This window comes from Furipterus horrens, unplaced genomic scaffold (genome assembly GCF_987537825.1).
Source record: "Furipterus horrens unplaced genomic scaffold, mFurHor1.1.pri manual_scaffold_5, whole genome shotgun sequence".
Classification (NCBI taxonomy): Eukaryota; Metazoa; Chordata; class Mammalia; order Chiroptera; family Furipteridae; genus Furipterus; species Furipterus horrens.
The window spans coordinates 160,319,805-160,337,598 of record NW_028327175.1 but is presented as its reverse complement, the minus strand read 5'-3'; the positions used below and the strand labels follow the sequence as shown (position 1 = coordinate 160,337,598).

Below are 17,794 nucleotides of genomic sequence, written 5' to 3'. Positions count from 1 at the left end.
TCTGGAAATTAGGATGTGGACATCTTGCCCGGAGTAGGCAGTATTCTGCCCACAAGTAGTGAAATTATTCTGTATGACACTGTAATGGTGGATACATGATACTCTGCATTTATCAAAACCCATAGAATTTTATAGTGTCAAAATACTGTCTCCCCTTTCAAAGAGGTCTAACCCATAATCCCCAGAACCTGTGAATATTCTCTTTACATGGTAGATGGACTTTAATATTAAGGTTAGGACCTTGAGATGGGGAGGGTATCCTGGATTATCCAGATGGGCCCAGTCTAATCACATGAGAACCTTTCCAGCTGTGGACAGAGGGAGACGTGATAGCAGAAGAAGGGTCAGAGAAAGGCAACATTGCTGGCTTTAAAGATGTTGGATTGGGGAAGTGGGGCAGACATGCCAAATGTGGGTAGCCTATAAAATGGGAAAAGACAAGGAAACACTTTGTCCCTTAGAGCCTTTAGAAAGCACAGGACACAGGCCTGCAGACACCTTGCTTTTAGGCTGATGAGATCATGTGGAATTTGTGACCCACAGAACTATAAGATAAAAATATTTTGTGGGGTTTTTTGGGGGACCACTAAGTTTGTGATAATTTGCAATAGGAATAGATAACTTATACACAGAACATTGAGTGAGCCTGAATATATGCAAATTAAAAAGATAATTTATGAAGTTATTTCCTGGGTGAAATGCACACTGACAAATGTGTGAAATAACCTCACTGAAGGGTAGGAGAAAAGGTTCTGACCAGGTAATTTTGGAAATAAGCAGAGATGGTAAGAGTAAAGGCAAAAGGAACTGTCCTTAAGCACTGTACCCTAGTTGGTAAAGTTATTTCTCAGTGGAGTACAGGTTAACAGTTCTGAAACCACTGTATATATCGACTAAGATTGAAGAATTAAGTAAATGGATGATAGATGGTGGGAGCAAGGTTTCTCCCTGTGGGAGTGGGAGGATGTAGATAAGCAAAGGAGGGAGCTAGAATGGTACATGTGGTAGTGGATTGGAGTTGGAGACATCAGTAAGAACTGTTTGACTTAATAGAGATACATGTGAATACACATACAGAAATATTTTTAGATATGTGTATGTACTAGATTAGGATACATACATCTGTTTCTTTGTTCTGTTAGCTGAGAGAGCCTAAAAGACCCTTTCAGAAGCAATGGGCTCACCTAGCACCCAGATCTTGGTTTCTATATCATTTTTCAATAAAATGAACCAAGGTGCCTTGAAGAAATAGCTGGTTATAGGGCTGGGTCAGGGAATATATAAAATGAGTCAGGGCTCTCTTGCAGTGCTAGAAAGTAAAGAAGTGCTTTATAAAATATATGATGACAAAGGAACACGCAGTTGAGCGTGCTTCCTGTAGCCAAGCTGAAACAATTTGAGCAATAAAAGGAAGTAGTATTGAATTATAATCCAAAGTATAAAATAAATATTCATGAGTTCATACAGACATAAATACATGATTGCATAAATAAACAAATGGGGAAGAATAGACAACTCTCCCATGCAGAAGAATTTCAGATAATTTATGTAAATACTTCTGTCCTGGAGTAGGTGGAGCATACTCTCCATTCCTGAAGTATGGGCTGTGCACAGTGACTTCCTTCAGTGGTCCAGTGTGGAAGGGGAGCTGGAAAGAATAACTTCAAGCTGAAACCTAACAAACACTACTCAGCCAGTTATCGAGGTCAACATCAGTAGTGATGAGTCATCTTAAGAACACTTAAAATGACATGTTTTGAGTGGCATTTTAGCTCTGTGGCCTTCCTTCCCAAAAAAACCCCTAACCCTAGTCTAATCTTGAGAAAAAAATAAGACAAATCCCAATAGATAAATCCCAGCACCCCTCAAAACAGTCAAGGTCTTCAAAAACAAGCTTGAGAACTCGTATCCAAGAGGAGCCTAAGGAGACATGATGACAGAATGGAATGCGGGATTCTGGAATAAAAAATAAACTTGAGTCAATAATAATATATCATTGTTGATTCATTAATTGTGACAAATATCTTTATATAAGATACTATTAATAAGGGAAACTAGGTACAGGGTATGTAGGAACTTTCTGGTATCTTCGTAATTTTTCAGTAAATCTAAAACTGTGCTGGGGCTTGCAGTGACCAAATGGGAGCAGGCCGAGGGAGCAATTTGATGCATGGAAGGCTGGCCCAGCTCTGATGGGCGTGGAGATGGGCAGGGACCCTTTCAAAAGGGTCATTATTGAGTTAGGTTCAGACCAGGCTTAGCTCCTCATTACCAAGGTCTCAAGGAATGCAAAAGGAATGTTGCTTTTCTGCATTCAGCTGCACCTCTTTTGAGTAAAATTATAGCAGTTCTTCACAGAGTGCGAGGTCCCCTGTATCTAGAATGAAGAGTGGATCGCACTGAATATTGGTGATAGTGGTGTACTTTCTGTTCCAAATATAAAAGACAACACAGGAAGACTTGGCTTCACTTCAAGGTGCTGGATAACTGGACAGTATGGAGCAGTGCAAAGCTGTGAGCAAGTGAACACTGACTTGGAAATTGTAGTTGTTAAGTGGAACCTATTCCCGTAGGGACCAAGCGAGACGAGATTTAGACATTGAATGGATTCCAATTGGAAAACTTCACATTGAAAATGGCCTACAGATCTGAATGGTATTTAAATAGCACTCTGCCCAGCAAAATCCTTGTAGCAGCCCAGAGGCCACCACGGGTTTGGACAGAGGGGCACATTGAGGCAGGAGCCTCCCAGATCAGTGTCCAAGCAAAAACTGTGACTTTACATCTACTGGTTACCCCCAATTCATAGGCTCCATTATAGGAAAGGAAAGTGCCACCGTTCAGAACATCACCAAACAGTCTAAAATTGATGTTCGTTGTAAAGAAAATGCAGGTGCTGCTGAATTACTGTCTTTTGTACCCTTGAAGGCACCTCTGTGGCTTATAAGTCTATTCTGGAGCTTATATGTAAGGAAGCTCAAGAAAAGAAATTCACAGAAAAGATTCCCTTGAAGATTTTAGCCCAAAATAATTCTCTAGGCCATCTTATTGATAAAGAAGAAATCTTAAAAAATTGAACAAGACACACACTAAAATCGTGATATCCACTGCAGGATTTTACGCCGTATAATCTGCACCATTGCAGCTAAAGACAATGTTGAAACATGCCAAAGCTGAGGAAGAGATAATGAAGAAAATCAGGAAGTGTTATGAACATGATATTGCTTCTATGAATTTTCAGGCATGTTTAATTCCTGGACTAAATCTGAATGCCTTGGGTCTGTTCCCACATGGTTCAGGAATGCCAGCTCCCACCTTGGGGCCCCGTTCAGCTGTGACTCCTCCCTACCCAAAGTTTGGGCAGTCAGAAAGAGACATTCATCTGCTTACCTCCCAGCCTTATTTGTCAGTGTGCTGTTATCAGCAAGCAGGGGCCGCAAGGCCAATAGTTCACTTTGCAGGAGCTTCTATTAAGATTGCTCCAGCTGAAGCACCAGGTGCTAAAGTGAGGCTGGCGATTATCACTGGGCCTCCAGTTCAAGGCTCGGGGAAGAATTTATGGAAACATTAAAGAAGCAGGCTTTGTTAGCCCTAAAGAAGAGGTGTAACTCGAAGCTCATAGCAGAGTGCCATCCTTTGCTGCTGGCAGAGTTATTGAAAAAAGAGGCAGAACAGTGAATGAGTTCCAGAATCTGTCAAGCGCAGAAGTTGTTGCTCGTGACCAGATGCCTGATGAGAATAGTGGTCAAAATAACTGGTCATTTCTAGGCTTGCCAGGTTGTCCAGAGAAAAATTTGGACTCAGGTAAAGCAGCACCAACAGCATAAAGCTCTGCGCATTGACCACCTCAGTCAAGACAGAGGTGAAGGCTCAGGAAACAGCCCAGCAGAGGCAGATGCCAAGCCAAAGACAGATTGCTTAACCAGTAGACAGGTGCTGAACCCATGTGCAGAGTCACATGCACAGGTTTTTACCTAGCCATTTGTTTCTGAGGACCAGGCAACTTTCGAACCTCTGTCTCTATCAGAGTTTATGCTCTGAAATATATAGCACCCAGCTTTGAAAAGATGGGGAGGGGAAGAGAGGAGCTCTGCACTTCCCTTTTGTTGTATTCTCAGTGTAACAGATTTACTAATTTTTTTAATACCCCTCCCATAATACTAGAAACTGGCTTAATGACGCATTCACTAAATTCATCAAATAAATAAAAATTGATTGCTCCTATGTCCAATAGTTAAAATTGGACAAAAATAGAATTATTGCAAGAATGTAAATGTTAAAGTTATTAGCATAGAAAAATTGTTCTCAGTTTTATTTTTATCTAATTCTAAGGAGAACCTAAGGGAAGTGCCAAATGGTGTTGGCAGGGGTATTAAATGTGCATTTTTACTCAACTGCCTCAGGTATTCAGTAATGCAGTGAAAGTGAATTTTTAGTTTTTTGAAAATTTCATATACTTTATAAAGACAAAAGTCCAACCTTTAAAAAAAACTTATATTTTAATTAACTAACAGGCAGAAAACAAAAATTTTACTTCTGGCTGGTAACAGTAAAGCTGGAAAAGTGATTTCAGGTTTTTTGAGGCTTTTGATATACTTATTAGTTGGAAAACCAAATAAATGTTCAGTGGTATGAAACAGTGCCTATATTTCAAGAACAGCAATACCATTTATTTTTTTGTTTATGGTAGGGAACTTTTTTGATGGTACTAACAGCAAAGTGCTTGCAAGAGGTTTTGGAATGGCTAGTTTAAATGGCTTCAGGAGACTTCAAGTTTTTTTGTTTGATTACGTGATGAAATACATAAATGCTTTGTGTCTTTGACTATCACTACCTAAAGAAAGTGTGTCAATGAAGAGGTGCAGCCCTGTGGACTTGAAACTGGCAAGTGTCTGTCAGCTTGTTGTATAGACACTTAAGCTTAGCAATCCACCTCAGACCAGTTCATCTATGCGTTGAGTAGACCCCCAAAGAACTGTTTTTGTGAAAGCCCCAGTGGGGCAAGCAGACGGTGTGACAATGTTTATAGGCAGTAAAAGGCTATAGCTCCATGTGCCAAACACTGTCATGAGCTTCACTAAGCTATTATGAAGATTTTTAAACAATGATAAATCAAGAAAAATGAAAGGCCATCTAAAATATTACATAAAATGCAGTGGTATTTCTGTATCTACTGCAACTAGTTATTTGAAAATCAAAAATACAAGAAAGTAATTTTTGGAATATAATTTGAATGACTGTGATAAAACATTTAACCATTGATACTGAACTCATCGCCCATTCTGTCATTTGATGGTAAAGCCCAGTATGCACAGTTATGTGAGTGTGGGTGCTTTCCAGTGCCAGGAATTGTTTCTGTGCTGCTTATGTTCATAAAGTGATCACGGTCATATTACACTGATCTGAAGGGCATATATAATAATCCTTTAAAAAAATCATTTGGCTCATTTGTATTTCAAAATGAATATTTGTAGACTAAGTTTTTCTGAAGATTAGCGTTTCTGACATTTTAAAAATAAGATGAAATGTTTTCCTAAATGCTTTTAGACAATCAGTTTATTTTGTAGTTTTAGCCTAAAAGTACTCTTTTTGTTAATGAATTATCTAGCATTCATATATATATATTTTTTTGACACAATGAATTGCTTTAAAAAAATCATGGACTGGCTTTTTGGTTGGATTTCGGGTGAGATGTACTTAAGGCCAGTGTTCTTCCTCAGTATTTGATTTTTTCATATTTGGTGGTTTTAAAAAAATGCAGATAGGTGCTACATTTATATCTGCTGGTTTAAATTCTGCCGTATTTCATCTCTAGCCTTTTAGTGCGGCAAATCCTATTTTGTTTCCAATTAAGGATTGAAAACAATGGAGTATCTGGTAATAGCTAGGAAACAATTCATAACTGAGTTTGTACTCACTGCATATGGATCGTTCCACTTCTGTAATGTGTCCTGAATACAGCTTCATTTTCCAAATACCTTGATGCAGAATAAAGTTTGACATCATTAGATGCAAAAAATAAAAATAAAACTTCTAAAATTAAGTTTATTAGGGAAAAAAGGCAACTAGAGAATGGGTAATAGGATGTGAGGTGCTATTGAGAAGGCCTAAAGCTGTGTGAGCCAAGTATGTTTGGGTGTAATTTCTAAAACAATTCCATAGATGTTACAGATCTGATGGCTACACATCAGTCATTGGGAAGAACACTTTAAGTCACTGTCCAGAAGGTTGTGAAGTTTTGTTGTTTTTATTTAATTTTTTCAGTTACAGTTGACATTCAATATTATTTTATATTAGTTTCAGGTACAGCATAGTTGTCAATTATTTAATTTACAAAGTTGATCCCCCCAATAATTCTAGTAGCCCCTGACATCACACATAGCTATTACAATATCATTGACTATATTCCCTGTGCTGTACTTTACATCCACATGACTATTTTGTAACTACCAATTTGTATTTCTTAATACCTTCATCTTTTTCATCCATCCTTCCAACCCCCCTCCCATGTGGCAGCCCTCTGTTTGTTTTCTGTATCTATGAGACTGTTTCCAGACTGTGAAGTTTTGTCTTGTTGGGGTTCTGCCATGAGACATTAAGCTGAGCATGCTTAGTGCTAATGTCTTTGAAAGTACTCTCTCCTGTAACTCTCCAAAGATGGAACAACTTAGACTGGTGACAGAAGTCTTCATATTCCCTTGCCAGTGAGTCCTGTATTTCATACCCATGGTAGAAAACAGGATGTTTTGTAGGCTGCAAAGCCTCAACCAGTGCAAAGCAGCTGGTATACTGGGGCCTTGATGAGCTTTGAGGCCACATTCACCCTTAACAACTTATCAGACTCATTAATTAATATTGTGTTTATGTAAAAGATATAAGTGCTCCTCCAGGAAATCATATGATTTCTGTGCCTCAGAACTGCAGAGGACAACGTTGTCATTTATCTGGTATGGTCCAACTCATCTGTTGGATTCTTAGGTATGATTAAGGCACTTAATTCTGGTAACCAAATTAAAATTTGAAATTTTTAATGCAAGAGTCAACATCTTTACATGCATTACAAGAGATGAGTGTTGAAGATTATAGATGCTTAATGAGATTACAGCAACTAGCCTACAGCCACATGTACAATTTGTGCCTGATTTCAAATATTCTGGCAGTGGGCCTTTCTTTTCCTAGGCATTGGATTTTCTTAATCGCAGACGTGTCAAATCTCATAGCACTGTTACTCTGTCATTACCATGTAGTGCCAAGAATGGATTTTTTATCTTGTTAAGATTTGTCTTGTTAAGATAAATAAGAAAGATTTGTCTTCTTGTTGGAAAGAGTATTGGATCAGGTGCTAAGATGTGGATTCTTTGACTTATTAGCCATATATTAACTTTGATTAAATTCATAATTTCTGTAAATCCATGATTTTGTGAGGGTAATCAAATGAGCGACGATAGGTGAACAGGCTTTGTAAAGTAAAAAGCACCATATGAAGAGATGAACTGCCACTTCCACTTTCTGCACAAGTTCTATACAAGAAATATTTTTCAAATATCCCAAATAAGATTGATTTTTTTAGAACATTTATAGAAAAGTGGTATGATCAATATCACTTTGACCCACCAACTGTACTTCTAAGTATCTAGTCCATGTAATTCCTTATAAATATATACAAATATATATGTACAAGGATATTCATTGGGCATTTTTTATCGTAGCAAAAACCTGTAAAGAGTTTAAATAGCCATCAACAGTTAGATGGAAATAATTACGATCTGTCCAGGCAATGGAACACTGTATGGCCATTACAAAAGGAGTTCCTTTCTCCCTGCCTTTTTTTCTGGGTGTGGTAATCAGGTTTCCTTAATTTGGATCCAGCACAGCTTTCAATGTCTGGTTCACAGTCAGAGAGTTAATCAGCTCTTACATTTTTTCTTGCTATGGTATCATACAAAAATATATTTGATCTTTGTCTCCAGTTCTAGCAAAGAATTCCTAAAACCCTTAGAATTTCCTGAGTGATTAGTGTCTTTGGTTGTTCAGAATGAGCCCCTTTCTTCAAACCTGAGTTTATGATAATAAGGTGACTTAGGGTGGGGCCCCTCGCTAGCCTCTGACTGGGACTGGTCAGCAGAAAGACCACGTGATTAGAGTGTGGGAATTTTCTATCCCACCCACCTACTTTGGGGGGAGAGGCTATATATTGAGCTCTTTAAAAACTGGAGCCCTTCTGAGTTGGTAGGATTAAAGTGCTGGTAGGATGGGAAACCCCCCCAACACACACACACACACACACACACCCCCAACCACCACCACCCCCCAACACACACACACACACACACACACACACCCCAACCACCACCACCCCAACACACACACACACACACACACACACACACACACACACATACACACCCAACCACCACCACCCCCCAACACACACACACACACACACACACCAACCACCACCACCACCCCGCGCGAGGCCATGGAAGCTCCACGCCTATGCCTCTCTTCAGTTTGGCTGATCCTGAGTTGTATTCTTTATAATAAACTAGTTAACATAACTAAAGTGTTTTCTTCAGCTCTGTGAGTCATTCTAGCAAATTGTGAAATCTGAGGGAGAGAGTTGTAGGAAACCCTGAGGTATACCCTGAGGTATAGTGGTTTTTCAGAGGCAGGGGTGGCCTGGGAACTGCCAGAAATGGGCTAAGTCTTTTGGGGCTGATCCCTTTAACTTGTGGGATCTCACGCTAATTCCATTAGTGCCATTATTAAATTAAGTCATTGGATACTCACTCTGTGCCTGAAGAATAGAATTGGTTGGAAAATTTGTTGGAATTTTTGATTTCTGGATTTTTAAGTTAGCTCTGTATTAGATGACACATTTTATGTGAATTATAAGTTCCTTGAAATTTCTGTGAATTATAAGTTCTTGTCCAGGTAGCTCAGTTTGTTAGAGTGTCATCCCGATATGCTAAGTTTGTGGGTTCGATATCCAGTCAGGGCACATATAAGAAGCAGCCAATGAATGCATAAATAAGTGGAACAACAAATCAATGCCATTCTCACTCACTCTCTCCCTTCCACTCTCTGTCTCAAATCAATAAATTAAAATTTTTTAAATAAAGAAATTTATCACTGTTTGAACAATTCCCAGTTCACTTTGTAAACTTTCCATACTTTCAGTGGTACTGTGAAACAAACTACATTATATTCTTTGCCTATTTATGTTATAAATTGGACTTAAACTAAATTATTTTATACAAATATCAGTAAGCTTCTGTTGTTAAACACATGCCTCCCCCCCAAAATACTTTTCCTAATTAATTTTTTTAGCACTTGTATCTTCTATTTGCTTGCATTGGGTGGCAGCTTGGTCATTTGAAGTTGACTGATGCTGGCCATTGTGGGTGGCTGTACAGAAACTTTTATTTATTTATTTATTTATTTATTTATTTATTTATTTTTCAGATTTAATGTGTTTTATTGATTAAAATATTACATTTGTGCCAATTTCCCTTCCCTCTGCTCCCCTCCACCCGGTGGCCCCCCTCCCTCCAGTTGTCCCCCACTTTTAGATTATGTCCATTAGTTGTGCATACAGTTCCTCCCAACCTCTCTCCGTCTATTCCATTCCCTCCTACCATGATCCCCAATTCCTATATCATCTCCCTCCCTCTCCCCACTCCCCCTCCCTGTTGACCTCCCCCCAATATGCTTCCCGTACCCACAGTTCCTTTTCCACTCTCGTTGCCTGTTTAGTTTGCCTTTGTTTCATCTCCCTAGCTTCTGTTTTTTAAACCAGTCCCTTTAACATCTCATATAACAGTGGTTTGGATCTAATGAACTCTTTCAGTTTTATTTTGTCCTGGAAACACTTTCTCTGTCCTTCTATTCTGAATGACAATTTCGCTGGATAGAGTATTCGTGGTTGTAGGTTTTGGATTTTCATTACTTTGAATATTTCTTGCCAGTCCCTTCTTGCCTGTAGGGTCTCCCTTGAGAAGTCAGCTGATAGTCTAATTGGGACCCCTTTGTACATAATTCTTTTCTTCTCTCTTGCTGCTTTTAAGATTCTCTCTTTATCTTTAATTTTTGACATTTTGATTATAATGTGTCTTGGAGTGGTTCTCCCTGGGTCCAGTCTCTTGGGAACTCTCCTTGCTTCCTGGACCTGCAAGTCTATTCCCTTCCCCAAGTCTGGGAAGTTCTCCTTTATTATATTTTCACTCAATTTTTCAAGTTCTAGTTCATCTTCCTCATTCTCTGGCAAACCAATGATTCTTATGTTGGGCCTTTTATAGCTGTCCCAGAGGTTTCTGATCCTCTCATTGTTGCTTCCCATTTCCTCTCTCTGCATTGGTTGACTGCTTGTTCCTTCTCCATATTCCAGTTTGTTGAAATGAACTCTGGATTTTTTTTCCTCACCATCTGTCTCGTATGTGGTTTTGTTCCTTTCGTTATGAATGTTTTTCGCTTCTTTCTTATCTTTTTCCTGCTCTTTTGTGAATTCTGTAAGCCACCTGATAACAATGGCCCAGAACTGAGCCTCTGACAGGTTTCTTATCTGTTCATCTGTCAGGTTCTCTATCTGTTGCCTGGTGAGCTGCGCCACCGGGATTTCTATAGTTGTCGGCCTCATTTTGACAGATGTGTTTTGTTTTCTTGGGCCGGCCGTAGGGGGCAGTGCCTGTGTACGCGTCACAATTCAGCGACCGGCGCCTGTCTGCGACCTATTTCGCAGCCCTGTGGTGCTTTCTTTGGGGGCGGGGGTCCAAGATGGATTCACACAGTTATTCAGCTAGGAGACCGGGATCCGTCCTCCCGCCCCCCTGGGCCTCACTGTTCAAGGCGATGCGGTGGCTGCTTTCCCCAGCGCTGGGGTCGCGCACCGCCAGGGGCTTGACTGCAGCCGGGATTTTTCGCAGCTGTCCCAGGTGCGATCGCAAACAGCGCTGCCCTCTTTAACTCTTACCTGCCCAAATGGCACCGCTGGTTTATAACTTCATATGTTGGGCTTCCGTGTAGTTTTATTTTCTGGAATTTCTAGTTATCCTTTGTTTTGAAGTAGTTGTATTCCTCTCTAGTTGTAGAGGGAGACCTAGCGTGTCGTCTAAGCCTCCATCTTGGCCGGAAGTCGACCCAGAAACTTTAAAAAATTTTTTAAACTGAGGAGTTTGCTGTTGGCCACAACTAAAGCATTGTGATATAGAATACCAATACTGTAGTTAGAATAGTCTAGTCACATTTAACATGTAATGCATCAATGGCTACCAGTGTAATCCATTTTTCTTTTCTTTTAGTATGTAATTTTGGTGTAATTTTGTGAAAATAGCCTCAATCTGTCTTTTTTAAATATCTCTCTTCATAGAAATTATCCACACTTGCTAAACTGTTCTTTCATTACACAGCCCCAATCATTTCTCCCTCTTCTTATCTAAGAGAAGTTATATTGTACTGATTGTTCTCTCACTACTTAATGTTGGAGCTATTCTAAGACACTAGATGATTTCCTTTTAATGTGTATATGTGTCCCCTTCTCAACAAGGTGGTTATCTCTAAAAGTATCTTAAACTTTTTTTCATAATCATCCCATAGCTCTTTCAAAGTAAGTATATACTTGATATTTTTGTCATATAAATAATTACATATGCATCTTGCTATCTGCTTATTCTCATCTAAGATATTAATGATGTCAAGCGGCTGAAACCTGGCTACCTAGAGGCTACTGTGGACTGGTTTAGAAGGTACAAGGTTCCTGATGGAAAACCAGAGAACCAGTTTTCTTTCAATGCAGAATTTAAAAATAAGGTAATATCTTTCAGAACTGTAGCTTTAGATCTACTTGTATTGAGATTTATAATTCAACCTGTTGACATTTAAAGACTACATGATCATTTAAAAACTTTCTAAAGACATGACAGTCTTGATGTTGATTTATTCATTTTAATGTTTTCCATTTTTGACCCATGGAAATGATTCAAAAGAGACAAAGTTATCAGGCTTTGGGAAAATTATCCTAAGAATACTTTTCTACTTGTAATGCATATCTTTTCAAATTATAGGACTTTGCAATTGATATTATTAAAAGCACTCATGACTTTTGGAGAGCACTAGTGACAAAGAAAACCGATGGAAAAGGAATCAGTTGGTAAGATTGACTCTTTGCATGTTTAACACACAAAGCAGACCAGCTTGCTCCTAAGGTTTTAATAACTATAACACACTGTACTGTTCCTTTGACTTAGAAAAGAGAACATCAGTTTGTCATTCAGTGCTCAAGTGGGAAGGTATATATACACTTGAAAAGTGCCCATAAGATGCTCTGAACAAGGAAAAACTAAAACTTTCAGGAGGACAGTGAGATCAGAGTTTTGTGAGGGTATTTGTGAAAGTCTAGCATCAGGGTGGCAGAATGTAATGGGTAAAATAAGGTTGGGTGCCAGGGTTAGTATTCTCTGATGTAAATCTGTAAAGTGCATCACAGCTAAACCAGTGTCTACCGTGCACACAAAATGTACTGCCTCTAATAATAGCTGCTATTTATTGAGCATTAAATGTTTACCAACCATGTAACAGAGATGTAGGCATATTAAACTTAACCAAAGTCATCCACAGTAAGTGTTTCAGAGTTAGGACTCGTATCCAGGTCTGTCTGGCCCCCAACCCATGTTCAGACAGTATACTTCTTGGGTATTCAAAGATTTATAAGAGAATGGCCACTATCATCACTTAGCTAATATTTTTCTGGCAATAGTAGTCAATGAAGAGATGATGTGTTTTGATTTAGGAATGTTGGAGAAAGGGGAGCATATTGTGGCAGATTATATGTTTGTATACCCAGAAAACCCTAGAATTCAGCAAGATTACTGATTACAAAATGAGTATATATGTACGATTGACCCTTGAACAATATGGGTTTGAACTGCGTAGGTCCACTTACATGTGGATTTTTTTTAGTAAATACATACAGTACTGTAAATGTTATTTTCTCCTATGATTTAATAACATTCTTTTCTCTAGCTTACTTCATTATAAGAATATAGTATATAATGCATATAACATACAAAATATCTGTTAATAAACTTTGTTATTAGTAAGGCTTCTGGTCAACAGTAGGCTATTAGGTTTTGGGGGAGCAGATTTTTGACTATATGGGGGAGTCAGTGCCCCTAAGCCTCGTGTTGTTCAAGGGTCAGCTGTGTAAGTGAGATCACATAGTATTTATCTTTTCCTGTCTGACTTATTTAACTTAACATAATGCCCTCAAGTTCCATTCATGTTGTTGCAAATGGCAAGATTTCATTCTTTTTTTTATAGTTGAATAATATTGCATTGTGTATATGTATATTTTCTTTAGCCCTTCATTCAACAGTGGACACTTAGGTTGTTTTATGTCTTGGCTATTATAAATAATGCTACAGTGAACAGGGGGGTGCATATATGTTTTTGAATTAGTGTTTTTATTTTCATTGGGTAAATACCCAGAAGTGGAATTCTGGATTATATGGTACTTCTATTTTCAGTTTTTGGGGGAATCTCCATACTATTTTCCATAGTGGCTGTGTGCATTTCCCACCAACAGTGCACGGGGGTTCCCTTTTCTCTACATCCTTGCCAACATTTTGTATTGCTTGTCTTTTTGATAATAGTAATTTTAACAGGTGTGAGATATCTCACTGTGGTTTTGATTTGCATTTCCCTGATGAGTCAGATTGGTTGTTGGGATTTTTTTCCTATTCAATTGGTATGAATTCTTTATATATTTTGGATATTAACCACATATTAGTATGATTTGCAGATATTTTCTCCCATTCCGTAGGTTGACTTTAATTTTTGATTATTTCCTTTGCTGTGCAGAAGCTTCATAGTTTGATGTGGTCCCATTTGTTTATTTTTGCTTTTGTTGCCTTTGCTTTGGGTGTAAGATCCAGAAACTTATCACTAAGATTAATAATGTCAAGGAGCTTAACATCTGTGTTTTCTTCTAGGAGTTTTATGGTTTCAGGTCTTACATTTAAGTCTTGAATCTATTTTGAGTTAATTTTTGTGTATGGTACAAGATAGTGAAGACACTGTCCCTTCCCCATTGTATATTCTTGGCCCCTCTGTCATAAATTAATTGACCATATATGTGTGGGTTTTATTTCTGGGCTCTCTATTCGGTTCCATTGATTTATGTCTGTTTTAATGACATTGCCATACTGTTCTAATTATTATAGCTTTGTAATAGAGTTTGAAATCAGAGAATGTGATGCCTCCAGCTTTGTCCTTCTATCTCAAGATTTCTTTGGGTATTTGGGGCCTTTTGTGGTTCCATACAAATTTTAGGATTATTTGTTCTATTTTTGTGAAAAATGCCATTGGAATTTTGATAGAGATTGCATTCAGTCTATATTGCTTTGGGCAGTATGGACATTTTAACAACATTAATTCTTCTAATTCATAAGCATGGAGTATATTTCCATTTATTTTAGTGGACATTATTATATTATTTTATAATCTATATAAATAATATATATTTTGGAAAATATTACAGTTTTTTCAAATTTTTATTAATGTTTTATAGTTTTCACTCTATAGATCTTTTACTTTCTTGGTTAAAGTTATTCCAAGGTATTTTATTCTTTTTGATATAGTTGTAAATGGGATTATTTTCTTAATTTCTCTTTCTGATAGTTTGTTATTTAATGTATAGAAATGCAACAGACTTATGTATATTGGTTTTGTATCCTGCACTTTGAGTAAATGTGAGGTTCTTACTTGAATCTCAGTTGAAACAAGGTAAAAATCTCATCTTGTCTACCATCTTCAACTTGTTTTTTTAACTCTTAAGAGAGAAGTTTTTGTTACTGCAACTCATGACTACTTTTGTTTTACTAAATAGCGTGAATACCACAGTGTCTGAGAGCCCCTTCAAGTGTGATCCTGATGCTGCCAAATCTTTTGTGGATTCTGTACGTAAAATTTTCCTTGAAAAACAACATACCTGGTGGCTAAAAAATGTGGTGCTAAGTTGAAAGTACTTCTTTCAACAAATATTTGAGTACCTCCTGTATACGCATTACTATGTGAGGTCTTAAAATTACAAACCATGAACACATGTAAGCAGACTGTTGCAGGAATGGTTCATAATCCTAGAAAAGACTTTCATATCAGGTAGTAAATTATCTATCAAATAAATAATTTTTTGTACTATTTTTCTCTGATTTGGATTAACTAGAATACTGAACTAGACCATCTTAATTTATTCTCATTTTTAATATTAAATAAGAAAAACAAAAGAAAACAAGGTCTGACTTTTTACTGCTTTGTAGTTGAATAGAAAAAACAATAATCATTTAATGTTGAAGCCAATACATGTAGATTTATCTTTATATATGAATCCCGACCAAGTTGAAATGAATAAGAGAAATTAGAAGAGAAAAGCTATTGGTAGCATTCATAACTTTTCAGTGAGAACACTCTGCCTACATTTTATATATATATATAGTATATATGAAATCATTATATGTGTGTAAATGTTTTTTCCTTTATCTCAAAGTACATTTATTTTTATTCTCATTGTTGTTAAAAGCAGCTTGAATTTGTTAGCATTTCTTAACAGCAGAGCAAACCTTGCATTGTTCCTATATATTATTATTTTTATTATTTAAAAAAATCCTCACCCAGGGATATGTTTATTGATTTGAGAGAGAGAGAAACATTGATCTCTTGCCTCCTATATGTGCCCTGACCAGGGATTGAACCTGCAACTTAGGCATGTGCCCTGACCAGGAATTGATCCTACAACGGGACCATGTTCCAACCAACTGTGCCATCTGGCCAAGGCCCTGTGAATTATTATTTTTAGAACCTAAAAATTAGGATAGTCATCTTCTGTTCAGATTCATTTTAATGTTTGTGTCAGTATACTTTCTTAGCTTTTTAAAAAATAGGATTAGACTAATATATTTTAATAATTTATTTTAGTCACCACCACCGTGTGACTCTGCCTGCACAATACCAACAGATGGTAAGTTCAATAGTCTTCTAAGATTACATTAAACATTTTTTGTGTGTGTGAGAATATTATATCTATAGATAATACGTACCATATTCATACTATATCGATACAGAGATAGAAGGAAGAGGGAAAGAAACATTTGAGGGTTTCCATTCTGTATGTGGGAAGAAAGATAGCTGTACACATCACCTTTGGCGCCAACCCCAGTCAGCCCATTCCCAGACCACGCTCCGCTGTTCTCTAGGTTCTGGGTAGATGCTTCACGGACATTGGAGAAGGTTGGGCTCTGGGTACCCATCTGGCCGTATAGATTTAGAATTTGCTGTGTAAGTTTCTTTTGGTGAGAATCACAGGTTTATATGATTAGTTCCAAGAGTAAGGAAGCACAAAACAAAACATTGTGATAAATTACCTGTTTTTGCCATAGTGAAACTTTGCATGTATGGAAGTTTGTTTTAAGGTCATCCATAATAGGACACATTAAAGCAAGTATTTTATTCTTTGTTATACAATAGTCCCTCTCTATATCGTGGTTCACTTATCGTGGCCTCACTGTATCGTGGGATTTTTAAAAAATATATTTAATTATTTATCACAGATTTTTTGCTATATCGCGGGATTTCGTGGTACTGTATACGTATGTTGTTAAAGTTATGTAGGTTTAAGAGTGTAGAATATGTTTAAGAACATAAGTAGTGTTTATAAAAGTGTGGAAAAAGTTAATAAAGGAGTGGGAAAGGTTAATAAGGGACTGGGAACGGTTTATAAGTGTGTGGGAAGGGTCTATAAAGCCTTAAAATATATATAAATACTAAAATAAATGTAAGGTTCCTACTTCGCAGATTTTCACCTATTGCGGGGGGGTCTAGAACGTAATACCCGCGATACGTGAGGGAATACTGTATGTTGGGTGTATTTGGATTCTTAACGAGGATTCTAATTTGGTTTTCTTCTCTCTGAATATAGTGGATAAGTGGTTCCATCACCAGAAAAACTAAGGAAATTTCTTGAATACAAGAGGATATTGCTGCATCCTATTCATCTGGAAGTATTAGATGCAAAAGTAGTGGCTTTTCAAAGCTTTAAAGTTATTGAACTAATCTAGCAAAGCAAATTCTTCTGTGACCAATCCAATATATTTAGTGTGTTATTCATATAAAAGCATTTTTCATATTTTGACTAACTTTTAGTACATGCTTAAATATCAAAGCAGTTATTGGAATTTGGAAGTCATTTGTGATAAATGTGCAAGGTATTGAATGTACGTATATGTTTACTATGTGTTAGGAAATAAAATTATTTTGCTGAAACTTGGCTTGTATTTTTATTTTAATCTGAAACTAGACATTACCAAGCTGGTGTGGGTGCTGTTGGTGTTTGTTTTCTATCAATGATCTTACGATTTAATTTTATAATTAATAGAATAAGTCTGACTTTATATTTAGGAATCTGAGAGTGAAATTTCTTATTTTTACAATAGTCTTGATACTGGGCTCTTACCTAATTCTTAGTATCCCACTGTAAAGCAAAAGCTTTTTAATTTTTATCATATCAGCAGAAAACACAAACTTGCTCACCTCTTGAAATTGTATAGTTACTTTTTTTACTTCTCTAAGCAACTAGTTGAACACTTAAGTCATTTACATTATTTTCTGAGTTATCAGCCAGAATAGCTTGGAGTGTGGACCTATACAGACTTGAATTTTTAATCTTAGCCCATCTACTTATTAGCTCTGTAATCTTAGGTCAATTACCAACCATCCAACTTCAGTTCCCTTCATTTGTAAAAGTGAA

At 37.2% G+C, this 17,794-nt stretch overlaps 1 protein-coding gene and 1 pseudogene across 1 annotated transcript in view; both read left to right on the top strand.

The window, feature by feature from the left end:
* PPA1 (inorganic pyrophosphatase 1) overlaps positions 1 to 17,310 on the top strand; it is a 42,585-nt gene extending 25,275 nt beyond the window's left edge. The window contains exons 7-11 of the mRNA XM_090279458.1: positions 11,678 to 11,805; positions 12,060 to 12,145; positions 14,882 to 14,951; positions 15,967 to 16,009; positions 16,967 to 17,310. Of these exons, the coding sequence (XP_090135584.1) occupies positions 11,678 to 11,805; positions 12,060 to 12,145; positions 14,882 to 14,951; positions 15,967 to 16,009; positions 16,967 to 16,998 (359 nt within the window). The 3' untranslated portion in view covers positions 16,999 to 17,310. The remainder of the gene's footprint in view (positions 1 to 11,677; positions 11,806 to 12,059; positions 12,146 to 14,881; positions 14,952 to 15,966; positions 16,010 to 16,966) is intronic.
* On the top strand, positions 2,636 to 3,922 carry LOC150010225 (insulin-like growth factor 2 mRNA-binding protein 3 pseudogene; annotated as a pseudogene).
* Positions 17,311 to 17,794: the final 484 nt, after the last annotated feature.